Source organism: Rhipicephalus sanguineus, chromosome 3 (assembly GCF_013339695.2).
Source record: "Rhipicephalus sanguineus isolate Rsan-2018 chromosome 3, BIME_Rsan_1.4, whole genome shotgun sequence".
Lineage (NCBI taxonomy): Eukaryota > Metazoa > Arthropoda > Arachnida > Ixodida > Ixodidae > Rhipicephalus > Rhipicephalus sanguineus.
In genome coordinates, this window is record NC_051178.1 from 205,304,707 (window position 1) to 205,332,457 (window position 27,751).

The 27,751-nt window shown below is 46.9% G+C and overlaps 1 protein-coding gene across 1 annotated transcript; it reads left to right on the forward strand.

Annotated features, from left to right (window-relative positions):
- The first annotated feature begins 3,761 nt into the window (after nucleotides 1-3,761).
- LOC125757913 (phosphate-regulating neutral endopeptidase PHEX-like) lies at nucleotides 3,762-27,751 on the forward strand. Its single transcript, XM_049414282.1, has 2 exons — nucleotides 3,762-4,055; nucleotides 27,450-27,751. The coding sequence occupies exons 1-2, from the start codon at nucleotides 3,762-3,764 to the stop codon at nucleotides 27,723-27,725; spliced, it is 570 nt and encodes a 189-aa protein (XP_049270239.1). The 3' UTR covers nucleotides 27,726-27,751.

Sequence of the window (27,751 nt, forward strand, 5' to 3'; positions counted from 1 at the left end):
GCAATGCCCGTACGCGCGGGAGTTCATATCCATGCATATAATTTGACTGGCGAACGGGCCAGTAATATTTAGAAATACTGTACATGCATATAATTTGACTGGCGAACGGGCCAGTAATATTTAGAAATACTGTACATGCATGTCTGGGTACTGTTTTGCGTAGGTACAACTCTAATAAGTGTTGGGGTTTTACGTTCCGAAACTACGACATGATTATGATGGACGCCGTAGTGACCGGAAATGTTGACTATCTCGTGATGTTTAACGTGCATCTAAATCTGGGTACACGGGCCTCGAGCATTTCGCCTCCATCGAAATGTGGCAGCCGCGGCCGGGATTCGAACGTGCGACCATCGGGTCAGCAGTCGAGCACCATAAATACTAGACTACCATGGCGGAGAGGTACAACTTTAAACTAAGAATGCATGTAAGCGAAACTTTCTATGAAAATCAATCGTGCATAAACTATCCAAGAAGACCGGTTAGCTTGAACTAACAGCCGAATGGGTTTAGAAAAGTATTCGTCTTATTCAAAGAATGATGTGCATGCTTGAACGGTGTGCGAACATTGCAGTCAGCGTAATTAGGATGTGTTTGCTCGCTCATTGCGTTCCTATGTAGAAAACAGAGCAATTAATCAGCATACATGTAATGGTAGTAAGACGCGTCTGAGAGTGCTGAACCGTTTACATTTGGTAGCAAATGAGCCCCACAACGTCCATTGTGTCAGCTGTAAAAGCTGCAAAATCCCAACCTCAAGCAACAAACCCAACGGCCGCGGAAGCGGTCGGATGAGCCATGGAAAAGTGTTCGCTTTAAAACAGCAATCCTACAACGTACATTCGACGCACTTACTTGCTCCGTGAACCCTGTCGCAAGAATATCACCGGCGGCACGTGAAACTCCATTCTTTGGTAGCGTAGCTCTTACAAATTTTCTCATCTTGCGGGTTAAGCCGCCTGGAAACTAAACTCATATTGCGGTTCGCGTATCCGAAACGAATTCGAGAAAAGATTCTCAGAAATACCGCTTTGTTCGCAGCGAGTTTTATTTTCTTTCTTTGTTTGTTTGATCGTTTGATTGCTTTTTGGTGTTCTTTCCGTGAGCCCTATGCCGACGCAGGCAAGTATGATGAACAGTAACGGCGTCCTATCGTCATTCGAATGTCATTCGAATTCACATAGTGAGCATCGGTTTAGGACGCGCCTAACCTTTTGCCAGCAGGAAAAGCGGGCATAGTGGTGGACGTCCACTGTGTATAGACTGAGTAAACACCGGGACTGCAACATTCCTTCTAAAGTCATTCAGCACAGCAGAAGCACATCATGGTGGCTATATCATACCACGCTTACTAGCCCTTTTTGAGTTCCTTTAATGTAAATTATTTTATCTAAGATTATGTAAATTGAATATGGAACCGGGCGGGTAACCTTTTTTATCGCCAAACACGAGAAAGGAAGACGTCATCTGATTATGACTTGTAAGAAGAAAATAAAACTCATAACTCGCTATTTGCTGTCCGCACTATTTGATGACGGCTCTCTTTTAAAGAAGAGAACAGCGCCTGTCATGCCTAGCAGGCATCAATGCTTAAAAAAATAACATTCTTTATTCGTGGCTGCAATATGAAGGAATGTTTTTCTGGCTACCAAGGAAGCATTTGCGCTGGGGTAACCCGTATCCATAGAACGGTTTACTGGCATGATAGGTTCACTGGAAGATACGTAAGAAACATTCATCTTTCACCAGCAAAACAGCAGAGCAAATTTATCAAACAGGAACGAACAAGGTCACTCACAACGCAGGCACTGAACTTCAACTAAATTTTTATCATTGTGCGAGGCGTGTTCATAAGTGATGCTTATGACAAGCCATGCATGCGCGGAAAACAGGGTTAGGTAAGGAACATAAGGGGAACCGTACGAATAATCATGTAATCACATGATAAGGCCAACAAGGACAACTACACCAGGCTAAGCATAGAGAAGACATAAGCTAAAAAAGTCCATGCAAACCGTTTCACGGATGACGCATTAAGAGCCATTGACCTTCGGACTATAAGATACGTAAAAATTGTCTCTATGTCTCAAAAAGCAAGTGAAGCGCAACTCACGCACGCATTTCGTTTGCTTATTTGTTTGTTTGTTTGTTTGTTTGTTTGTTTGTTTGTTTGTTTGTTTGTTTGTTTGTTTGTTTGTTTGTTTGTTTGTTTGTTTGTTTGTTTGTTTGTTTGTGGGTAAATTGCGATCGCTTCCATTATTTATCGAGTTATTTACGTTTATCACTGCACACCACCTTGGTTTTGTGTAGTTCGGGTGAGCAGCTGCAGTTCTTGCAGTGGAGCGCCAGATGACCAGAATCTATTTTTTTTAACGCGAGAGTGCTTTATGCCGGTGTCCACCACAGCTCCGTTGACGTATTTCCGTCACGGATATGACGTTGTAAAATATAAAGACCAACAATTGGCAAAGAAAAAAAACTAGAAGAAAAAGTTCCGTCACCGGGAGTCGAACTTACGACCCTTCGCTCCACAGCGCGCGGCGCGAAACGATTAGGCCACAGACGGCACGTTCTTCGCTATGCTAACGGCGAGTTATTTATATACACCATTTGCCTGCGGCGGTACTCAAAGATCGGTGGTACATCTGCGTGTTTTCGTTATCACTAGCGAGATGGCGCGAAGGGCTCGAAGAACGCGCTTTAAAGATCGACGCCTAACGCGTCGCGATGAGCGCGTGCCTCTACAGGGCGTGGTCGCTCGAGTAGATGCCGTCAAAATATATGACGTGACGGTGACTGGTGCGGGAAATCCAAGGTGACGTCACCATCCGCATTTCCTTTTATTGCGATAGCAATTATATGGACAGTCTCGGCTGAATTTTGCCGTCGCCGTCATGCACCGTATATGTATAAGTATTTATATATATATAAAAGCCCGAAAGAAAAATAATTAAGAAAAATGCTTCCGAAGAGCGGAATCGAACCAGGGACCTCTTGCTCCGCAGCGAGTGGCGCTAACCGCTACGCCACGAAACGCAGATCCTCCGCGTAGCTAACGGCGAGCGTTATATACACACCCTTTACCGCTGGGCGGACTCAGAGACGGCCGGCGCTTATAAGCGTTTCTTCATTACCAGCGAGATGGCGCTAGGAGCACGACGGGCGCATTTAAAAGTCGTCGGCGAGCTCGCTCGCTTCTTCTTATATTTGCGCAAGGAGAACCTTGCCCTTCCGCTGTCTGCTCGCGCGGTTTTCTGGTGGTGAGAGGAAGAGGGTTGTTTCAAAGTTTCACCGTGGTGTCCGCGCTCATGTTACGGAGCGTACGAAAGTCACTCGAGCAAGGGACGCCGCTAAACGAACAAACAGACGATGAGCGCGAACTATCAAGTGTCACAGCTCGACACTTGAAGCACGCTAGTTTCGTTCGCTGCTTCGGCCGCCTTTGCAACAGGAGCGCTGTTCAAACTGAGAGTATCCATTGGCGAGCCTCACTTCGTATAGCATTAGTTTCTTGCTATCGCATTCATTGCTTCGCCCTTGCGGCGAAACTGTGACTTTTTTTTTGCACCTCTTCTCGCTTACCACGCATCTTCTCGCAGCAATCGTGGTGTTTTCGGTATCCGGGAAGAGTAATTTTCAAATACGAGAACAATCGTTTCGCTCTTTAGTGTCACTTTAGGGCAACTTTCTGTTTCTTCTACGTGTATACGTTCTGGGAGAGCAGCGGTATAGAATAGACCAACCGTTCGGCGCATTTAGTCATGACAAATTTGTATATACGTCGGTGCCATTTGTTATACGGGACGCAGACGTCGCAGTACCCTGCGGCGTCATACGGAGGCCTGGGTCACGTGCTCGCCCACGAAGAGAGCCACGCGTTCGACGTTGAAGGGGCGCCAGCGGACGCGGACGGCCTCTACCGCTCCTGGTACTCGGCTCCCACGCAGAGCCGCCTGGAGGACCGCAAGCGGTGCCTGCGCTCCGTGTACCATGTGCCGACCGGAGGCCCCTGGCCCACCGAAGGCGAGGACTACGCCGACTCACTTGGATTGATGGTGAGTGACAACTTGGTTCAGTTGACCTGACATGATCCTTACGCACACTATAGACCAGAATTTTCATCGCTGGTAAGTAGCGGCCATCATTGGCTAAAGGCTGCAGGCTAGGTAGAACAATGACCACGCACGATAGCTTCCAACCTGTCATTTAGCGTGTTTACTGCCAGGGTTCATTCGCTGTCAGCTGTGACGTAACCAAACCCGCAGCCTCTGTGTTGGCCGCGGCGATTGAGGACAATAACTGGGGTCAAGATTATCTATTCTCACTCTAAACGTGGGTGCTAGTGTACAAAAAAGTGCCATATACAAACACGCACGAGTACGCGTCTGCGTACGTACGGGAAGCGTACGTGCGAGTATATCCACACGCTTCTAGGAAAGGTGTGCCGTCCTTTTACCTACATGCTCTCATGTGTGTGCGTCGGTGCCTATATGAGTTGACACGCGTACGCGTGCATGCTGCACGTTTGGGTGTTTATTGCGATAGCAATTATATAGACATGCTTGGCGGGTTTTTGCCGTCGCCGTCATGTTCCGTATGAAGTCCAAATCGATACCATCAGCCTGCGCATGGTATGTTCTACGCGCGAGCAGAAGCATGCAAGAGCTGGGGGCAAACGTGGCTCAAGTAGAGATGAGACGAGCCGGCCATATCCGTCGCACGAAGGGTGCATGCGATGGCTCCTCAAGCAGAAAGTAAACGCCCCGGCTGTCTTTCGTAGGGCGAAGGAGTGCCGGCGGAAGGCGCGTGGGGCGGGGGTGGGGGGGGGGGGGTTGCTGCGTCGCTCGAGCAGCACCTGCGAACTTTGCTCATAAGGCGCGGCCGTGAGCGCTCGCGCGCGCCCTATCTCGACAGACATCAGGAGACGGCCCGTAAACTTGCTGTGCTCTCAACGCTTCGCGTTTAGAGGACTGACAGCACGAAAACCGCTTCGGTATCTGGAGCGGCCGTATTCCCTTAAATTGGCGTTTTGTTGAGTTACACGTGATCAGAACCATAAGAGTTAGCTGCTAGCCTTCATATAGCATTCCAATTTGTTGTTATCGCAATAATTGCTTCGCCCTTGCGGCGGAACTGAATTTTCTGAATACCCGTAAACAATACGTATTTGGACTATTCGTGTGCGCTCATTTTCTCTGTATTGATGTACGGTTTATTTATTTAATACAGCACCGCTTCCATGTATTTCCGTTTATTAGACTTCCGTGTCTTTTTCCTGTATGTAAAAAAAAAACTCCAAGAAAAATTAATAAAACAAAAAAATTTCCTTGCGGGGCTGAATTAGAGCCCGGACCCCCACGCACCAAAGGCGAATGTCCTAACCACTGGTATACAGACTCTCTTTGCTTCCTTTATTGGCGCTGCACACTCATGCTTGCAGAAAGTGAATATATTTTCTACTAGTGAATATACATATATCCTGCGTCGATTTTTGAGTGTGTTTTAGTAGCGTGCTGCAACTTTCAACTATAGTACAACCGGCTAGCCCCCACCCTGGCTCTTCGAGCAAGCTGGCTATGACAGCTTTTAAGTTAGCCACGTCCGAGAACGTGTGCACGTTTTAGTTTTCACTGAATAAGTACAAATTAGTCAATGTATAGCGGAATGTCACATCCACTTTTCCTGGACGCTTTCTTTTCCTGGAGAAAAAAGATGTTCTTAGAAGAAGTTTCTCGACCAAGGAGCTCATTTTAGCTTCGAGGCTTTTTCATCGACGAAGGCGTGGATGCCGTCATTGCCTAATAAAATCCGCAGCTCCACTCGGGGCCCCGTCAACGCAAATGCTGCCCCGTTCTCCGAGTGAATCTCGAACGGCGAATGGACGTGAACAAAGCGCTCGCACGAGCGGAATCCGTTTATCTCAAACGCACCCTAAGGGCTCACTACTTTTTTGCAGACTGGATATCTTGCAGACTATAGTCTCTCTAAGTAAATGTGAACTTAGTGTCTTGTATGCAGAGCCAGTTGCAATAGATCTAAGTTCATGAGAGCTGCCGTCGCTGGAAAGAACGCTTCACTCTTCCCTCTACTTTCTGTCAGTGTATGAAGCCGGTAGTAAACACTCAAGCCGGCTGTTTTATTGACCTTCATACCAACTGACCTCACGTGCGTTGAAAAGAAAAAATAATATACGTATATAGCGTCCACTTCTCCTCAAATAGTTCTGAAAAGAAAAATATTCGGCAGATGCCACGCATTGTGGGAATCGGTTTCATGCGAAGCAGTCAGCGAGTACTTCTATGCTATATTTTATGGCTTTGAGCCAAGTGTTACGAGGTGGATCGACTTGTTTTTGTAAGTGTAGCAGCTATGTGCACATCGTGGGCTTACCAGGCACGTCGATAACACTGACGTTTAAAGGGTAACTTATGGTGCGACGTAATGTCAGCCGTCATTTAGAGCACATACGTCAGTATTCGTGGTGCAATCATGTGAATATCATTGTAACTTTGTTAATGTATTTCTCCGGGGTCGAGCAATGCTTCAATATGGCTTGCGGAATCATAGGAATACAAATGTAATGTTTATTAGACTGCTATAAAAGCGGAGTCAACACTGGAAGCACAGACGTTAATCTGATATGATGTCTGTATCGTAGAAACATATGTTGTGTTTATTGCTTTCTTGTAAAATTGGATAGCCAGCACCAGAACACAATTCACATTGCACCGACGTTACGTCTGCATAGGCTGTTTTTTCTAACCAGTTTATAGACCTGGCGTGGCTCTGTGGTAGAATCCCTGATTTCCACGCAGAATACTTAAGTTCGATTCCTGCTGGGATCCTGATTGTTATCATTTCCAATCGTCCGGTCGACGCTGCCGATGTCGGTTTTTCTTAACGCTCTCGCATTTAAATTACCAATGCCTGTTCTCGCCGCTCCTGGGTAGATATAAACTGTAAATCATCTGTGGCGCACACCGCGGCCCGTTGTAAATGGTTATGTGCCACATGTGTCTGGAGGAAAGGATTTGACGACGTACGCGACAGGATTTTCACGTTATTCATGTCATGACCCGACAGTCCTATTCGTCAAATCCTCATACCCTCCGATGCCAATTTTGGTCTAGACCAAATTAAGCAGGCGATCATGATAGCACCCAGACGTAGGCGGCTAGATAGATACGTAGATAGAAACGCTCAAAGTGCCAAAGGTTCGCGAAGAAATGCTTCGCATTAAAAAAAAAACAGGCCACACTATTATGCGAAACTTAATATTGGCGCTTCCAGTGTCACTCTATTCATCTTTGTTCATAAATATGAGAATATTGGGCAACCTTCACGTCATGCTAAAGCACCGGCCTGAGGAAATCGATGCCTTCGATTTTTATTATTCTCAAAATCGTCTACATGAAAAGCGTTCTCTTCATGCCTTCAAGTTATTGCTATAAGCTTGGTTTCTACGCCTATGGACTTCTTGCTTTTATTCTTGTTTACGTTGAAACGTTCTGGCTTCTCGAAAATGTTCATGAACAAATTCTCGCAAGCAGGCAAAACTGACGAGGCCCTGGAAGCTAAGGGACACACGTGGTGTTTTTTTTTTAAAGATATAATACTACTTTTTATAAAAATGCTATGACAGTCATGGACCTGTCGTCTTCATACACAAAATCTACGTCGAGGCGGAAATACTTTTTGTCATATTGTCTAAACAAACACTCTGTATAGTAAACTTACATTTACGCCAGACTCAAGGAAAAGCTTAACGCGCCTAATAAAAAGCTTTAATCTGGACGAAACGTGATCAAACGGCTTTTTTAGCGCAAAAAACGACACCACAAGAAAGAAGACGGAACACAGCGCTACTCTCAACTGACATGATTTATTGCGTCACTCCACTCTTTATAGCAGCCAGATACCGGTAGGACATGCGCCGTGCACCCTATGCGCACAACCACTACACCTTGGACACCTGAGCGCAATCATGAAAGCGCATCCAAAAAGCAAAATTCAGCAGGAAACAAGGTAATGGAAGGCACACTAATGCACTGCGACCCCAATGATTGAATGAAAAAAGCTTCCGATAATTCTCGGGCGGTGGTGTCACGACTCTTCTTTAAGATAGTGGTTAGTCTAAACAAGGCTTGACAATTGCATTTTTTGCAGTGTTGAGCTAAATGTGAGCCTGTACCAGTCGGCAGGGATCGCTCATGTTCTTTAAGGCGCTCATTCACACAGCGGCCTGACTGACCTACATACACTTTTCCACAAGAGAGTGGAATCTTGTAGATCACCCCCACGCTGCACTCGACAAACTTCTGGTGTCTCTTTTCACATTGCGGCTTTTTGTTTTCTTTACAAACACGCCTGCACAACATAGACAGTTTCCGGGGGGCAGAAAATACAACCAGGATTTGGTAGCTAGTGGCCACATTCTTAAGATTGTGAGCCACTTTATGGCAATACGGCACTACTACTGGCTTCTTCTCTGTGTCGTTTCTACACTTCTGGCGCTTGCCTTTCAGCTTCTGAAGCAAAACTTCAGAGACCGACGTCACAACCGCACTTGGTTAACGCGCATCCTGCAACCTTTTTAACTGCGCGTTAAAGCTCTCGTTAGCTGTGTGATGGCACGATTTCATTAAAGATGATTCAAGGCACATCATGGCAGCACGTTTCACAACCTTAGAGTGCGCCGACTCGTATGGCAGAAGACCCTTACGTGCACGCGGCGAGTACATCCAGCAGGCATGGCCTGCTTGTAAGGAAAGTTGTAGATCCAGAAACTGCAGTTTACCATCCTTTGTGAGTTCGTGTGTGAAGGTTAAACCCTTGCCGTTGTCCTTGTACAGAGATAAAATATCAGCTACTGCGCCAGAGCCTTCGTGGTTAGTTTGTTTTATCACAACAAGGAAATCGTCAATATATTTAAAAATCTGGACCAGGTCATTGTCTAAGACACTCTTAAGAGCACGGTCGACAAAGGATAAAAAAATATTACAAAGAGCAGGCGCCACACACGAACCAATACACACACCCTTTTTTTTAAAATAAATAGCTGGTTTTTGAACGAGATAAAAGTTGCGCTTAGATAAAACTCAAGAACGGACAAGAATTTTTCTGAGGACATTCCAGTAGCATTGCGAAAGTCTAACTCTCCATTTTCTTCGATGCAGGCCATCACACAGCAAAAAAGCTCATTGTGCGGTATCGAGTAATATAAATCTTCGACGTCCACAGAAAAAGAGTTGACAACTGAGTGGTTGTCTCTAAGAAGGAAACAACATCGGAGGAGTTTTTTATGCCGAAAGGATCTTCAATGGTCAGCAGATTCAACTGCTTTTGCAAAAAACGGCTAACTAAAATCTGCCAACAATTGTTTTCACTGACTATTGTACGGAAAGGCACATCCAATTTGTGCGTCTTAGCAGTGAAAAAAACTTCAAGAGCAAGCACTTTGCATTGTTTGACACCTTTAGCAAGTATTCCAGTATTCCAGCACATGAGCTGCTGGCATTGAATAGGCGCATCTCAAGGAAAGCTGAACTGGAAGACCAGGAACGGTGCCTCCTTGATGGAGAGGATACCTTGCGTAGGACTGTCAACAACGACTCCCCACATTCGTGGGGAGTCGCCAACGCATTGTGTTGAGTGATCAAACGGCTATTTCCAACGGTCCCGGCAGGGCATATGCACTTTATAGAGCAGCAATGGTTTGGAACAGTTCAGATGCTTCCTCAGCGCCTCGGAAGCAAAGCCTCTTTGAGCAAACGCATCATGTTACGTCAGAGGTCACTTGCCATTTCTGCAACGTGCTGGACTACGGCGGCCGATGAACACAGCATCGTCGTGTGAACGCGCCTGTAGAATAGCCGCTTCGATCGGCATGTGGTATCGTGTTGGAGATCTTGAGAATGCATGCTATTCGGTCTGCCAAATAGCTTTAAATCTCAATTTTTTACCGTAGCAGTGTACTTTTTATAATAAATCTTATTCACATGTCGAATTTTGACAGCATATCAGACAGCATTCGTTTTTGTAAGCTTTAGCAAGGCTATCACTTAATTTTTTGAGAATAAAAGAAACAAGAATTTTAATTATAATTTAAAAGCCTTCATTTGTGATATTAATACCAAAATGACTGATATTACTTACGTTGCAGCAACAAAACTTAAGTCACAAACAGGAAGCTACAACGCACACAGATATCTTTAGCTATATGGGGCATCCAACCACTGTAGGAAGCCACCTTGCACTTGAATACAACATATAAATGTATCGCTCTTGTGTCTCTCACTTAATGTAGTTGTCGTGCGCTTGCTGTCATCGCACGCAGCGCTTGAAGCAGGCTGGCAAAACAGTGAGAATACAAAATGGAATATAAATGAGGAACAACATAATTACGGATGAAGACATCCGCACTTGCAAAGAGCAACCGTATAAATGACTAAAAAAAAAAGGTGCAAAAGTAACCTTACTGTCCCGCCGTGGATCGAAGCCGCCTACGTCAACCTAATGGTTGATCTTCAGGACCTGCATAAAGTTCATGATACCATACCATACAAAAAAAAATCACGCCATATCCACGAAGTGAATGATGAATGAGGAGCTGGCTCGGAGATAATCGGGTAAACCGTGAATGCTCTGCACAATTCCTATACTGTCATATAAAGACGTCACACGTTGTTATAGTAGCGATTGTGGTCAGGTTGCTGTCGAACCACAAGCGGTCGCAGACCTTGCAGCTGTGGCCGAACCTGAGGTCGAAGAAATGGAGGAAATGTGGTTTTGCCTGCGTTAATGTCATCATCAAGGTGCTCGAAGAACAAGATGAAGAAGACTCCTCTTTCGCGCGAGCGTGGGCATGCTAGTTGGCTATACTATATGTGGTTTTGCCTGCGTTAATATCATCAAGGCACTCGAAGAACAAGAGGAAGAAGACTTCTCTTTCGCGCGAGCTGCGCTTGTAGCGGTCGCCTCCGGAACTAAGGTTACGCTTACGGCGCGGGACATTGCCCCCTCTTAAGAACCTGGCGAGCCAGCTCCTAAAATACTGGCCATAAAAAATACGTCAGAATACAAAAACAGCGCTAGCATCACATTGTATACAAAAAGGATTCGGTTTACGATATTTTTGCGAATGGCACCCCACTTTATTTATTTTTCTGAGTCCTGTTTTATGCCATCGGTTGAAACGTTTGAGAATTCGTGAACTTTGTCTGCCACCTTTTTGGAGGCCCTCAATGTGATTAAGTGGAAAGAAGAGGCGCATCGCCAAAAGTGGTAACTAATAAACAAAAAAAAGAGAGAGAGATAAAACTGACAGGGAGAGAGAAGGCGGAAAGGCACAAACACGACAATACCGTCTTCAACCCATCGCCCTCCCCTGCCGCGTTCACGAGTATTAGACCATCCCACTTCACCATTTCCTCCTCCTTCCCTTCGCTTCAACTCCCTCCATTTTCCTTTTCCAATTATATGAAAGGACGTAGTTTCCCGTTTCCATGGCCAGCTTCGTTACACAGAAATGGGGCCAAATCACCGGACTCTATACAACTTTACTGGAAGGATATTTTTAGCCCTCTCTACGCCACGCCGACACAACACCATTGGAGCCAATTCCGCACACTACTTTTAATTGGTAGCCAAAAATGAACGTCTCTGCGTGGGAGGCGCTGCACAGAATGTCCAACAAAGACTATAGCTGTCCAAGCTGTAATTTCGTCTGTGCAGTGTATAATTTTCTTTTCCGAATCAGCTTGTGCCTATTAGTGTATCGATGTGTACTTGTTGGTGCTTCTTGACAGGCGGTAGCTCAGTGCAGGTGTATCAGCGCCCAGTGTGTATTCCTTTCGTTATCCTCGTCTTTACGAGGGTTCACCTACCGCCCGTCACCTTGTGTCACACCTTCAACAAACACAACAACAACAATGAAGAAGCCTAAAAAGCCCTACAAGTTTTGTTCATTGCATTAAAAGGGCACCGAAACAAGATTCGTCGCACGGCAACACTGCATTACTTTAAACAAGTACACCGCACTTCTTTGCAATGCACGTTACAGTACGTAAACTCTGTTAGGAAAGCTTCACTTTTAGGTAACGCCGGATGTGTATGCAGATAATGCGGTTCGGTTACAAGAACGAACACTCCGATGGAAGGACACCTTAGTATGCTACGTCCAGGGCCGGCTCTCGAGAAGCGTACTTTCTGTCTGTTTAAAATTCACAACTCACTGCATTTTGTTTTAGGATCCATTACAAGGCCGCGTTGGCTACTGCGAGCGCCCATTGCCATATTCCTGGGGCATTTTATTCATATACAGCGTTTTCTGGAAGAAATGCGAAAAAAAATGTATACGAACCGGTGCGTGAGACCTGCAAGCAGTACGTGACCGGCATTTTTCGGTCGAGTGACCCTGCAACCATTTATTGCATTATTGTGCATTCTATCCGTGATGTTTATACCAAGTGACCTCCTGTCTTGTCGGCGACAAAGGAAACAAATGCGCTGTAAGTCCGTGGATAAGCCCGACGTCCAAGTTTCTAAGCGATGATATCAACACGAAAGAACAAAACGTACGTTCCAACTACATTGTGTGTATGTGTGATTGGGAAGCATGAGCGAAGCATCACTGCATGAACGCCTTTGCTGACTTGTGGGTTTCAGCGATCTTCAAGAGGTAAGACGTGCGCTGGCCAGCGAACAACATATGGCCAGGGAGGCCTAGCAAAGATGTCAAGCTACAGTTCTTTTTCTTTTTTTGCAGATGGCTTTGTGTGCGACATAGCTGTTTTCAGAAAGACAGGAAGTACGACGAGACAATATTTTCTATTGGTTGACAGTTCTACGGTTTTAATGTGTCCCTCTCTTCGGAAGCTATCATAGAAGGAATAACAAGGTAGCTTCCTATAGGAGAGAACCGAGCAAAGGTTCGACAAGACGCGCGTCCCGTTTGCTGCCCTGCAGAGGGGCAAGGGCGTTGAGGTACCAAATTAGGACCAACATATGTGAAAGAACTTTGGTGGTCTCTTTTTAAGTACATGTGACTCGCAGAAGTGGTCTTGGTATACAAGCGCTCAAGTAACCTGAATGAAATCTCAATATTCGATGGAAGGTCACGTCGCTGTTGTTGTTGGTGGTGGTGGTGGTGTCGTCGTCGTCGTCGTCCCGCCCGTTGCTCTGCAGAACCACGAGCGCACGAATTAATGAATGGTTAAGAAATGCCCTTATAAAAACAAAGCTCTCAAAGCTGTCGCCAAAGCTAGCTGTGCTTTGACGTTCACTCTCGTTAATATTAATTTTACTATTATAATTGGTTGCACTCCTTCATTCGAACTGCTCCAACACAACCCTTATATGTGAATACCGCCTACGGGTTCCAACTCATAGAGCTTCTCGTTCGTAAAAGCTTTCCTATTGGCCGGCCGTTTTCGCTACTACATCAGGCCTGGCATGTGCCCTTAGAAACAGCTTCTGCGTAAGCCTCTCTGTTTCTTTTTGAGTTCTGATACAGGAGCTGAATTCCCAAAAATGTTTTCTTAAGCTTTTGCCGTCTGTCAGCCTACTCGTTATGTGTGCGTCAGCTATTCGGTAAAACCGCAGCAGTTGGTCGGCAAAATCCGCGACAGTTATCCTAAAAAAAAAAAAAAAGAAGCCTTCGTTTAAAAGCGTTGTTCTCTTTCAAGGGTTTTCTGAATTGTCGGTACCCGGAAAACGACTGCCACAAATGGTGGCATGATAAGAATAAGCTGTCAGTTAGCGTTAACCACCCACAGAATGCACTTATGCAGGAGGAGATTTGAAGTACGCGTTCCTTGGGAATGTATTAACAAATCATGTTCACAGAGATTAATAAGAACAAGAACAGTCAAATCTGAATAGAAAGCGTGTTACCAAAAGAGGCCAGTGAGTGCGGAACATTGGTATATACGAAAGAACTATGAAAATTCGACCATTCCTACGCAGTGCATATAAATGTGGGATTCTATTAGCCTCTCGACATTAGAAATGCGTCTCATGTTGAATATTTCCATTTTATAGTGTTCCTCCCTTCGTTGTTAATGGCTCGCACACATAGGCTTATCTACCGAGGTGGGGGGGGGGGGGGGGGGTAAGGGGTGCTCATGCCCCCCCACTGAGAACTGTTAGGGGGCAGAGCCCCCCCACTTTCGACAGTGGTTATTGTCGGCTGCAGACTAGGAAACTAACAAGTCAGGCAAAGTTTTACTTGAACGCAGCAATAACGTAATTGTGTAATAAAATTTGTCCTACGATTCTGCTGTGACGACTGTCCTCCGTGTGTCACGACCACACACTGTAGGCTGTCTGCGGTGCGGGCTGCCTATTCCACTCTTGCGCGCCTTACGCTCGAGCATTGCAGAGGAGGCTGTCGCTCAGCAGCAACATCACAGCAATCTGCTATGATTTTGTTTTGTTCTGCCTGGCCTGAAATTTAAGTAATCGGCGACGCAGATATAGGCGGGAACCAGTAAACGTTTTATTATAGTCCGATCAAACGCTCCCCTTTTTCAGGAAATTCAGTTCCTTTCTTTGAAACCAAATAGCATTGCCACTGCTCCATATCCAAGCTGCTGTGAGTTGAGTGTGCAGAAGTGTCCAGTATTTTAGTTGTGCCTAGCCAGGACACGTAAAATAGATTCCCACTTTAGTCTCCGATTAGCCTGCTTCACTTGGCTTATCATATGATATCTTGCAGCGATCGTGGCGGCTTGTAACAAGGCAGTGGACTCGAGCACATTGAGAAGCCCAGCTTTCAATTTTGCCCCTTTACTTGATCTCCCTCACCAGGGAGATGATCAGCGTCCACGGCTTTCTGGACTAAGAAGGCTGCCCACCTGCAAAGGATTGTGTCTGCTCCTAATATTGTTTGTTCCTTTCTCTCTCTACCTCTTTGTCAGCAACGATGAGGTCACAGAGTTGTACACGCGCAAGAACAGCTCGACATCGTTATACTACAAGTGAAAGTATCTGTCATGCACATGTGAATCCATCTCGCCCGCTGCTATAAGCAGCCGCTGCCAATGTGATTGGCGGGCAGCCTTCTTAAATTACGTTCAGAAAGAGACACTGTCTGGCTATTCCGAAAAAAATGAGTTATTGTTCAGCGCAGTAATGTGCTGCTTATTGTGCACACTTTATTTTAACGCCGCGAGTTTTCGCAGACTTGTGACGTCGCGTAACAAGGAGGCGATTTTATGGCACATTGAAAATTTTTGACGAATAGCGAAGAACCAATGACAAACAATACGCCGTATTGAAAATAGGCCAATATTATTTATTTTTTACGCAGTCGTGCGTAAGTAGTAATTACGCGGTGGATCACTTACGCGTCATGTTGTTGCGTCATTTTACGAGCAGTTGCTGTGAGCATGACCCTGAAAATTTCGACCAATCATTAACAGCTAACGACCTATACGGAAGGAAACAGTGCGGGGTAGTTTAACGTTATAATCGCCCACATTTTTTCAAGGAAAATGTCAGCTTACACAGTTTACGTAGGGTGTTTACTTCGAGGAACTGGAGGGGAGGAGTAAAAAGCCACTTCACCGCTTTACCGTCCACCCCCCACCCAAGCTGGGAAAAGTAGGAGGGCAAGGAACGACACCTAGTATATAAACTCGGAGTCATTTACAATCTTATAACTATACACAACCAGCTCAAAGTGGTTTTCTTAAGTATTAATCAACTGAACTTGAGCTTCTCCTTTAGAAAGACTTTGTATTAGAGGGCTCCAACACTAAAGAAATTGTCACTCGGCTTATCCTGAAGACTTCTGCGAAGTACCTTGCTTTGTCAGCTACACGTTTTTTTTAATAAGTGAGAATTTAAGGTACTAGAGTCATAGCAGGTTCTTCATACTCATCGTACTGACAACGCCAAACTGAGACTGTGAAGTTTGCAGATGTAATGCTCAGATGAAGAACAGGTTAACTGTGGCTGCACTGCTTAAACTTCACGGTAATATTTCCAAAATGTTCTGAAACACTGCTGTGTTGTCGCGGTATAGGACGGCCCAGCCTGCGCAATCTGTTTGTGCAAATTCTTCCTTGATATATATATATATATATATATATATATATATATATATATATATATATATATACGGCGGACAGAGTGAGCGATGCCAGCCCCCCACTCGCGAACGAGTTCGTACCCCTAAATAATAATAACTGGGGTTTAGCGTCCCAAAACCACGATATGATTATGAGAGACGCCGTAGTGGAGGGTTCCGGGAATTTCGACCACCTGGGATTATTTAACGTGCACCTAAATCTAAGTACACGGGCCTCAAACATTTTCGCCTCCATCGAAAATGCAGCCGCCGCGGCCGGGATTCGATCCCGCGACCTTCGGGTCAGCAGCCGAGCGCCATAACCACTAGACCACCGTGGCGGGGCAGAGTTCGTACCCCACTGCTCGCACATGTGTTAGATAAGAACCGTGAATAAGAATCAGGCGGTATAGTTTTTGCTGAGTACTGAGCCCATCTAGCAAGCCCATTAAAAAATTGAAAAGGCAAGAAGTGGTCTGAAATGTAAAGGAAGATCTCGTTACACAACGCAGACCATTGTCTGGTTTTGTTTTATGTTGCTTTATTTCCAACAAACTCATTTCAGTGAAGTCTGCGTATACGGACATCTCGCAATCACTAAGGGAGGTTGTTTACTAGTTGTTATGTATTTTAAAGAAGAAGCCACACCTACAACTCTTGCCAGCAGCCCTGTTTATTGCTTAAGAGAGCGTTTTTCGCTGTTTCGCAGCACCATTTGTCATGAATTGAAAAAAAAAAGAATAAATTGAAAGCAAGTAATGCTCGGACGCCTCTTCAGCCCCTATCTAAAAAAAGAAGCTTAAAACCAAAGATGTTTCCCAGTTTCGCAGTATCACAGAAGAGGGCGTATAGTCGACACATGCTTTCTTGCACTTCACTTTGGGTATCCAGTCTTCCTCGTCGCATCCCAATAACTAAAAAAAAAATTTATGACGTCGTAAATACAGAACTTTATGGAAGTGTGCGCCCGCGTATATAGGCACTCGAGCACTCACGCGTTGCACTTCTAAGTTTTAAAGCAAAAAAGTCTGACCCAATGTTGCGCTTGCTTGCCACACATCCCATTTTTCGCGGTCCCCCGGTATTGGCTGTTCGCAGTAGCGTTTATTGTCCAGCCTCATTGCTTTCTTTCTTCGTGCCCGAGCTAGCCATACTGGGCTTTCTATGAAAGTTTCTTCGTGTTCTCAGAATACGAGCAATTGCTTATCGCGGTGCTTGCTTCAAGGTCTCGCCGGACACTAAATTCACGCTACTCTCGAAGTTGCCAGTCACTTCACAGGAAGTGAACACAAAACGCGTAATACTTGGCGTAGTAAGAAATATGTTAGGCACAACCTTAATTCGACCAAGCCACGCATTTCTTTTGCCGAGTGGACGCAAAATAGACGTCAGCTTCGAGGTAAAACACATTCATTTGGTGGTCCGAAAAGCGGCAGGAAGTGGAAGATGGAAGCTTGCGATGAAAAAATCCGTAAACAGGGGGTGGGTGCTCGAGCCGACGTTTCGACAAGTGGACTTGTCTTCTTCAAGGCTGGAATTGGTTCTGACATCCGAGTGCTTGTCTTGTCTTGTCTGTTGGTTCCAGCCTTGTCTTCTTCAAGGCTGGAACCAACAAGGCTGGAACTGGTTCCAGCCTTGTCTTCTTCAAGGCTGGAACTGGTTCCAGCCTTGAAGACAAGTCCACTTGTCGAAACGTCGGCTCGAGCACCCACCCCCTGTTTACGGATTTTTTCATCATTCATTTGGCGGGAAAGTTAAGAAAATCTTGTCTGAACTATAAGTTCTCGAAATGCGAATAGTTCTTTCATGATTTCCTCAATTGGTGGGACGACTTACCCGGTCAACATGTATAGTTCGCAGATAGGACTAATTGGTCATTGCTTATTAATCACACATTGTAATGTTCTCATTATGAGTATTGCAATAAAGTAAAGTGGGCTAATATTTTCTCCAAACAGGCACACAAAGCGCCATGTGTCTGTGTGTTTCTCTCGTGTGTGTATTTTTAACGCCCTAAAAACATTTCTTCCAGGTCATAGCAAAGCGTGTGCTGTATCGCAGCTGGTGCACATATTCGGAACACGTTGCCTTTCTAGATCGTTTTTTCGGCAATAACGTTCCCCGAGTGGAAAATAACGTGTCCATAATTGCGGACAGACGAAGCGTCGCAAGATGTCGCTGCGAGCATCCGGCAACTAAAGGGCTTTACCGGTAACCCATGTGGGGATCCCGGATAACAACCCTTGCCCTCGTCCACAGCGGCGGTGATGACAAGCAGCGACGAGCACCGCTGCGCATGTGCCTTCATGTGCAAATGCTTCATAAGCCAGCACAAGGAGCGGCCCGAGGGGAAGTGGTCGGCGAATATTTGCCAGGAGTGCTCGTGTGCGCGGCGTGCGGTCCGCCGGGGCCAGGGATAGCGGCACCGGTGCGGAAGTGGTTCGTGGAAGTTGTTTTAGAGTTCTCTTGCCGCCGTAACGTCGTTAAAGTTTTGACTAAGAAATGTTATTACGTTTCCCCGCCGTCTACGAGCGCCCCCCTCCCCCCTTTTTTTTTTTTGGTGTAGACAAATCCCAAACCCACTATGTCGCTAACGCCATTGCGCATATGGGGATACGCGGCACTCAATCGATTCATCTAGACGCACAGCAAAAAAGGAGAGAGAGGAATAAGTTACCGGAAGACGTAGTTACCGCTAATACAACAGAATCGTTCGTTCAGCCTTCAAATAACATGTCTTTCGATCTGTAAAAATGTTTTTTATATAGTATGTCGCTATGGAAGGCAGTTCTTGCGTGCGCTTTTGAGTTCATGCATATTACGTAATATACTATATGTATTGCTTTGTTGTACGTACATGTTTTAGCACTGTTATAATGACTGTTTTTGTCCAAAATTGTGAAGTACGTTTATTAGCTTGTTAATAATAATGAACACGTGTGTGTGTGTGTGTGTGTGCGTGTGTGCGTGTGCGTGCGTGTGCGTGTGCGTGTGCGTGTGCGTGTGTGTGTGTGTGTGTGTGTGTGTGTGTGTGTGTGTGTGTGTGCGCGCGCGCGCGCGCGCGCGCGTGTTCCCACTCCTGCGGGGGCCCGAGTAGGGCCTGCAGTACTTGTAAATGAATGAATGAATGAATGTGACCTTTATTGAAATAAAAGGACGACTCTTGGTCGCTGTTGGGGATAAGGTGGGAAAGGGGTAAGGGGATTAAAGGGTGATGAACATCTTCACGTCACGTCCTCGCACGAATCAGTCGACCTCTCCTACACCACTCGAAACAGGCCACTTTGACTACCGTATCTTGCGAGAGCTTTTTGGGCTTCATGGTCTGACTGTATTAAGTTACGTAGAGCTGTCATGTCGGCGTGCAGCAGGTGTTCAATGTGGCGTCTGCCTTTTGAGAAAGCTGCGCATGTCCAAATGAGATGTTCTAAATCTGCTCGGCACAGCCTCTGACAGTGTGTGCATCGCGTAGAAATATTTTCACTCGAAGGTCGGGTAGCTTGCTGCCATTTGTCTAGTATGTGTGGTGTGTATGCAGAGTTAGCCATAACTTTGTTTAAGAAGATTTCTTGTTGACGAGTATACCCACCCTTGTCATTTAGTATGCGCGTCGGTGTAGCTTCTAATAGTCGGTTTTTGCTGTCTGCTTTCATTTTAGTGCGAATGTAATGCATCAGTGCTCTGCTAGGAGAGCCTTCTGCCCAGATCTTAATATAGGGATTTTGGTCTTCCGGGTTTGGCGAGGAACTGGGGTGTGGGGAATTGTATATGTGATCAAGCCCACCCGCTTGAGCGGCGACCGCATGAGCGGCTGCGTTTCCCCCGTCCGTGCCAGTGTGCCCCGGTATCCAGAGAATTTCAACATTTGTCCCGATGTCTTGAATTCTTTTTAGCTTTCTTCTGGTGTCGTTGGCTACAGCATCTTCAGTCGTTGGCGCCGTTAGTTCAGTTACCGCTTCGTACGAATCTGTGAGGATGCGATAGTGAATTTTTTTACTATTGATGCCTCCCAAATCGAGGGGAATAGTATTGACGGCCCCCCATATTGCCAATAACTCGGCGTGCAGAGTTGCGGCCCCGGGAAGCTGACAACTGTGAAAGCCATTGTGTTGTGGTGCAGACGTGCAAACCCAGGCCATGCTGGCTCTTTCATTGCTGATTGTGGCGTCGGTGTAGATGTCAATGGTGTTCGGAGGTCTGCTCTGTTCCAGTTTCTTCTCAAGTAGTTTTCTGGCTTTGACATCACGTCTGGCGATAGGACGTTGTTTCCTCCGAGTACCTAGCGGCACTTCCCATGGTGGCATTGTGAGTAGTTCCTCAGCCACTGGCATCGCGTGGGCTCGGTTATCCCATGCCATGACTTGTTTTCCCTGTGGTGTGTTTTCCAATCGACATCGCATTCGGAATTGTGCTTCGCTTATGATGTCCCGTATTGGTGGTATAGGAGCTAACTTGAGCAGGTCCTCGTTCCTCGTGTGCTTTGGCAGTCCAGTGATCGTTCGAAGGGTTGCCCTGTGTAGCTTTTCAATGTCGGTGAGATCTCGATTGGAGAAATCGTACACGGGTGCCCCGTACAGGATCCTCCCGACTGCGACTGCTTTTGCAAGTGTTTGGCATGCGTTCTGCCGTGCTCCACCATACTTATTTGATATGCGTCGGATCATGTGCAACATCGGATTCCATTTCCGCTTTAAAGTGCAGATCCACTGTTGGGGGCTATTGCAGCTAGCTATTTGTGCCCCGAGAATTCTGATTTGTCCGTTTGAAGATGTAATATCTGCACCACCGATGTGGAGTGTAATCTGCTTGCATGGATTCGTTGATCTTTTACCATCTACGCTGAGCAGTTCCGTCTTCTCTGGCGACAATTGTAGTCCGAGGTTGTCTAAAGTATCGGAGAGGCTGAGAATCGCTGCTTGAAGTTCTGTCTGCATACTCCGCTCGTCGGGATAATCCGCCGCTTCCGTCCATATTGTAATGTCGTCAGCGTAAATAGTGAAACGCGCCGTAGTGTCTTTCTCAAGTCTTTCTGCCACTCGTGTCATGGCGAGATTAAAGAGCATAGGTCCGAGGATGGATCCCTGGGGTACACCCCTATCCAAGTAATAGGTTCTTGGGCTCCATCCCGGTGCCTTGCCATGGAGCTTGATAGGCCTGCTTTGGAGGAAGCTGCGGATCCAATTGTATGCCATTTGGCTAGGGTATCTTGCTGCCAGTTCCTCCAATATGACCTCATGTTTCACATTGTCGAATGCCTTACGCATATCAACTGCGAGGATGTAGTCTGGCATCTGTTTGCGAGACCTGCGGTTTATTACTCTGCGGAGCAACCATAGACAGTCATGTGTGCCCATGTTTGGACGAAAACCTGCTTGTGCTGGGTGTAGTCCCGGTTGTTCGTATTCAATGTAGTGTTGCATTCTCGTGTGTAGCATTCGTTCAATCAGTTTACAGACTGTTGAAGTTAGAGCTATGGGCCGTAGATTTGCTGGCACTGTGTGGTCTTTGCCAGACTTAGGTATGGGGTAGATGAGCGATAGTTTAAGTGAATCTGGCACCACTCCGGATTCCCAGGACTCGTTGATAATTGCTAAAAGTTTGTCTTGGGCTTCATCGCTGAGGTTTCGAAGCTCTTGCCAAGTGACTCCGTCGTGTCCGGGAGCTGATCTCGTTTTGCCCTGCGCCATTGCTGCTACGAATTCCCCCAATGTAAAGGGCCTGTCAAGTTCTGTTTTCGGGCCTTCGATTGCGGTAGTAGGCAGTGGCTCCGGTGGAGTTTCCGTGGCGTGAGGGAAGAAAGTTCGAATTACTCGATCCTCCAGTGTTGCAGCTTCCTCTCGCAGGAAGAGTTCGGCGAGGGGAGGCGCGCCTTTCTTTCTACCGAGCAGGCTCCTCAAGATCCCCCATAGCCTTTTGAGGCCGGGTTCGCGTCCAAGCTTCGCGCATGTATTGTGCCATTCGTCGGCTTCTAGAAGTTCTTGGTATTCCTTGATCAATTGGTACTGACGTTTCAGAGACATTAGATCGCGATGGCGTTTCCCTTTGTGCCGGTATTGTTTTGTGAGACGATTGGCCTTTCGCCAAAGGTTTGCAAGATGGGCGTCCATGCGAGTCGTAGTGTCGTCACATGGTATAGTCTCTCTTGCTTCTGGTCGTGCCTCCGCGATCATAGCGCTCAATCCCTCAAAATCCGTAAAACCATCCCCGGTAGCTACTCGAAATTTTTTCCAGTCAAATGCAACCACTTCCTTTTTCTCCCTGATCTTTTTGCGATTTAGCGTAATGATTATAGGCAAATGATCGCTTCCCCATGTGGTCGAATCGACATCCCATCCCCTTATCAACCCAGGAGTTGCCAGCGTCAAATCAGGTGTCGTGTCCTGTTGCCTCGTGTGTAGCCCTATGCGGGTTGGTGTGTCTGGTATGTTACACACGTTGAGAGTCGACATTTCTATTGCATCGTGCAGAGCACGTCCTCTTGAGTCAGTCTTGACGTAGCCCCAAGATGGATGCTTGGCATTAAAATCTCCGCCCACCACGATCGGAAGGCTTCCGGCTTGCGCCTGCACCTTACCGAGCCACGTGAAGGAGTCGTTTTGATTCTTGCTGGTTAAGGGTCTGTAGTAAACGGAGACCACAACCATTGGCCGTTGTCCTCGCGGGCATAGCTTTACTGCCACAATTTCTCTAAATTCGTTACTTAGCTCCGGAATTTGGAGTTCAGTTGCGGTACAGTCATTTCTGACTAAGAGAGCGGCTTGTCCTTGCGACTGTTCATTCAATTTACCTTGGTGTATTATAGTCGCCTGCTGAAAGGTACGGTATCCTCTAATGGTGCACGGTCCTCGTGCCTCCTGCAATAATATGACAAGCGGTTTGAGTCTTCTTATTTGATGCCTTAGTGTGGGCCCATTCTGCTTGAAACTGCGACAGTTCCATTGAATAAGTGTAGGTCTTGTAGCCAGCTCTAATCTGCCCTCTTGCGTCGCTTGGGCTCCTCCTGTTTCTGAAAAACTTTCTGAATTTCGTTGAACATTGTTTGCATTTGGGTTCGTATCGTATTGGTTATGGTCTGAAATTCCTCCCGTAGGTTTTTTCCAGGCGTTGAGTCTCCGTGTATCTTTCTTGTCGCAGGATATTCAACATCTGCGCATATGCCGAGTCTTGCGCAGTAAGTGGCGTTGATGCTGACAGCATCCTGCTCTGCTGGGGCTGCATAGTTCCTGATTGTTGCTGCTTCCTTGAATTTGCCGTTATTTTCCGACTCAATGATCGCCCAACCCGACTTACTGAACGCGTGCGTGCTGTGGCATTTGCCGGCGGAGTCGGTTCGTGTTGCCGCACCGGTGTACCTGGTTGTGTAGATCGTTGATCGGGTGGTAGTCTTGCCAGTATTTCTTGTAGCATAGCCCTCAATTGCTGGTTTTCTTTGCGTAAATCTTCGATTTGTTGTTCATAGTCACTGGACAGCACAGGTTGTTTAGGTGTGCCTGCCCGAACTCTTTCAGACCAGCTCACTGTCCTTTCGGGGCCCTGCGCGTTCTGGCTCATTTTCTTTATGTCTTTGGGCACGCGACTGGGGCAGGCCGAGTTCAGTGATATGTGACCCTCTTTCTGGCAGGCGACACAGAAGAGGTCATCGTCACATTCACTACCTTCAGAGTGCTTTCGTCCGCATTGCTTGCAGACTTCCTCTGACGGGCAGTACTTGGCAATGTGTCCCAATCCGTGACAGTTATAACAGGCTATGACCTTCGGTCGGTATTCATGCACCTTAGTTATTTCGTAGTCGAATACAAGCCTGCTAGGGGGCGATTCTGTGTCAAACGTAAGGAGCAGCATGTTCGTCTTCCCGAGCAGGCGCGCATCTATGATTTTTGCCGTTTCGCACCTCAAGTGATCGATTATATATTCGATGGTCTGGCCAGGCCGCACTTTGATGACGCCTCGACTACTCCCGACTTTTTGAGCCGGTGTCCTTTCAATGCTTACTTCGTACGAGCGGACTCGACCACACGTTTTCTCAGCTAATCGGGTAAGCGCCGCAAGTCTTTCTGCGTGTTCATCGTCCCTTACTGTAACTTTTATGCTGTTCGCAGCAGAGTCGTAGCGGAAAATCGCCAATTCTGCAAGTTCCCAGCTTTGCGCCGTCATTTCTATTGCAGCTGTTATAGCCTGCTTAGGTATGTCATGCACATGTACCTTATTAAGTGGCCTGATTGAGAGTGCAAAATGAGGTCGACTCACCCGTTCAAGGCGAAGCTGTTCCGGCTTGACTTTCCTGTGCGGCTTCCGCTTGGCGAATATGGACCACTGTGCGCTTCCGTTTCCAGCGTCGTCGTAGTTGTCGTTGTCAGCCTCGGTTTCGTCGTCGTCGGTCTCCCGGATATCCATATCATCGCCCACTTGCGGTCCTTCATTCTGTCTAAACTCCGGCACCGAGCGACGCACTTCAGCGTTTCCTACAGCTGTTCGGCGCTCGTTCAGCGTTCCGTCCTTGGAGTTCTTCGGTGGCCGTGTTGTCGGCGTTCCGGAGGGGCTGCTGTCCAACTTTTCGCTGTCTCCACTTTTCGGCGGACACTCTACTCCCACCATGACTCCCCACGCCGGTGTCACTAAGACGCGGCTGGTGCTGTAGTGGTAGCGGCATAATGTCGATAGCTCACCGGGCCGGCCTCGTTGAGGCCGCACTCAGCTTGGCCAAGGCGTGGTTGGGCTTAAGTCCGCGGGCCGCCGTTGAAAAAAAAGCCTTCGCAGTCGGAAGAAAGACAACTGGAGCTGGCAAAAAAGCACAGTACACTCACCAGGAGTGTTCACGGTGTCGATTTTCACAGCTTTGCTGCCTTGGAACGATATTTGCACATTATTTCAGAACAAAACATCAAGGAGCCGAGGTGAGACACGTCTACACACTCTGGCGATAGGAGCGCCCTCCCACTTGTAAATGAAGTAATGAAGATGGAGAGAGACCACGCATGCGTGTGGTGGTACACTCAGCCAGGACATACTTGCTTCTAAGCAGCGCTTGGGCGTGGTGTAACTGCAATCGCTATGCGGCGCCGCAGTCGACAACAGCGACAGAAAAACGACTGCCTAAACATGTGCCGACAGAGAGCGCTCAAAACGCGTGCAGTAGTAATTGACTCAATTCTTCGTCCCGTTACCCGGATAGTGGGCGGTTAAGCGCGAAGGGGAGGTCACGGCTTGCTTTTTAGTCTCCTTCCAACGCTCCACGCCGACGTCTCGATGCGCAAGCGGTGGTGCAATTAGTGAGGCGGGCTTTGAAATCGCCGTTTCTTTCCGGGAAACGGATAGCACTCGGATGTCAGAACTGTGCTTTCGCTATAGCGTTTAATATTCTGCGCCACCGCTTTCAAGCGTAGCGCTGCTCCTGCGCGGAGGTACTATGCGGTATACAGAATTGAGCTCCGAATGCGTGGCTTTTAGAAATGCATATTGCATTTACAATCAAGCCCACTCTATATATAGTTAAAGCGGGCTACGCCTTCGGACATTAGGTTCCAGTGGAAAAATAGAAACCAACAAGAAGTTCTATTTATGATATCTAAGAAACGAAAATGTGTTTTCCGTATCACTCTTCGGAACGATAGCATGGAGTGATTTGTTGGTTTCCTATTATTGTTAAAGTTTTCTTATCATATCAAATAGATCTAGGCTCTTAGTTTTGAGTAGTTGTTCAATATTTTTTCGGCCAATTTTCAGTATTATGTGAGCTCGGGCGTATATGTTCTTTCCAATAATTTCGATCATTTCTTCATTTAGTGAGGTGTAATATTAACATAATATCTGGAGTATAACGTCCCAAAACCACAATATGACTATGAGAGACGCCGTAGTGGAGGGCTCCGGAAATTTTGGCCACCTGGGGTTCTTTAACGTGTACCTAAATCTAAGTACACCGGCCTCAAACATTTTCACCTCCATCAAAAATGCAGCCACCGCGGCCGGGATTCGATCCCGCGACCTTCGGGTCAGCAGTCGAGCGCCATAACCACTATACCACCGTGGCGGGGCATTTAGTGAGGTGTATTACTATAGTACACTTCTAAACAAACTGGTGCGCACATTTGAATGCACCTGAAGAACGAAAATCCGCCTTGAAGTGGTCCTTCTTTTATTTAACTGAATTAACGTTAATCGGGCTTCATTAGCGCGTACCCGCTGCGCATTATACATATTCGATGCAGGGTAACGTTTTATGAGGCGCACGTGTTAACTCTGAAAGATAACGAGCTCTTTATATTCTTTTTTGGTAAGAGAAACGGCATCTCCGAGTTCAATGTTGTTGTTTTAACGCTTGGAAACAACACCTCTCTTAAATTTGGTAAGGCTGAAGTACACAATTACTCTACCTACACAAAGACGTCGATCCACCTTGTAGCGCTTGGCTCAAACCAAAAATCCGGCATATGCTGATACTCGTCGACTGCATCGCACGAAAGTGATTCCCGCAGTGCGTGGGATCTGCCGGATTTCTTGTTATTTTAGGTAACTTCTGTGACTGGCCTCATGTTGTATACTCGCTATACAAAAAAAAGCTGAAGAACGATACCTACAAGGTGCGGATTCGCAGTGAGTCATTAAGTGAGAGAGTGGGCGTGCAAACACGCACGCATGGAGAAGAACGAGACAACACAAGCGTTATCGTATACATGCATATGACACATGTGTTGTCTCGTTCTTCTCCGGTGTCCGTGTCTGCACGCCCACTCACTCTCTATCGTGACGAATGTTGACCGTCTAGCACAACTTTCTGTCGTGCGCAATAACTGCTACCAATATTTGGTGTCGCGTTTTGTTTTTTGCTTTTTTTTTAATTATGAAAGCCAGGGTATTCATAAATTCCCTAAATATAGTGGAGTGTTCTTCCTGCAGTGATCAGAAGGAACCCTTTCAACTATCTCGCGATGCCCGTTCACCCACCGTAGTAGCTTAGCCGACGCCTCCTTCATAAAACAAGCGTTGGCTAAGCACGTAAGACGTCGTGCTGCTAAGCTCCAGGGCGCGGGTTCGATTCCCTGCCACGGTTGCCGCGTTTCGATGGGGACGAAACGCAAGGAACACCCGTGTGCTTAGATTTAAGTGCATGCTAAAGAAACCAAGGTGGTAAAAATTAATCCACACTCACTCACTAAGACGTAACTCACAATCAAACCGCTGCACGTATAAGCGCAGGAAATACTATAATATATAGTCACTCATTTTAGGTAGAAATTTCATCTTATGTTAGAGCCACCGTGGCGAAACAGAGATGGGTGAGCGCTTAGAGTAAACTTGTAAACGAGACTGCGACCAAACGGAGCTCACGAACGCTAAATCCTCCGCGCTTGGACAAACTGCATACGCTTTCTCGCAGGTGGCTGCGACGGCCTTCAAGCGGCGCGTCTCGCCTCACGCTCCGTCGGGGATCGCGCCTTTCACGAACGAGCAGCTGTTCTACGTGAGCTCGTGCTTCAAGTGGTGCAACAGCCAGGACCCACCTGGCGAGGGCGACCAGCGTCAGCAAGCCGTGCACTCAGACATGTACAAACGCTGCAACGCGCCGCTGCTCATCCAGGAGAACTTTCTCGCCGCCTTCAACTGCACGCCCAGCGCCGCAATGCGCCGGCGCGACAATTGCGTGTTCTCGTGACGCGGCCGACTGCATCGCAGTTCCTC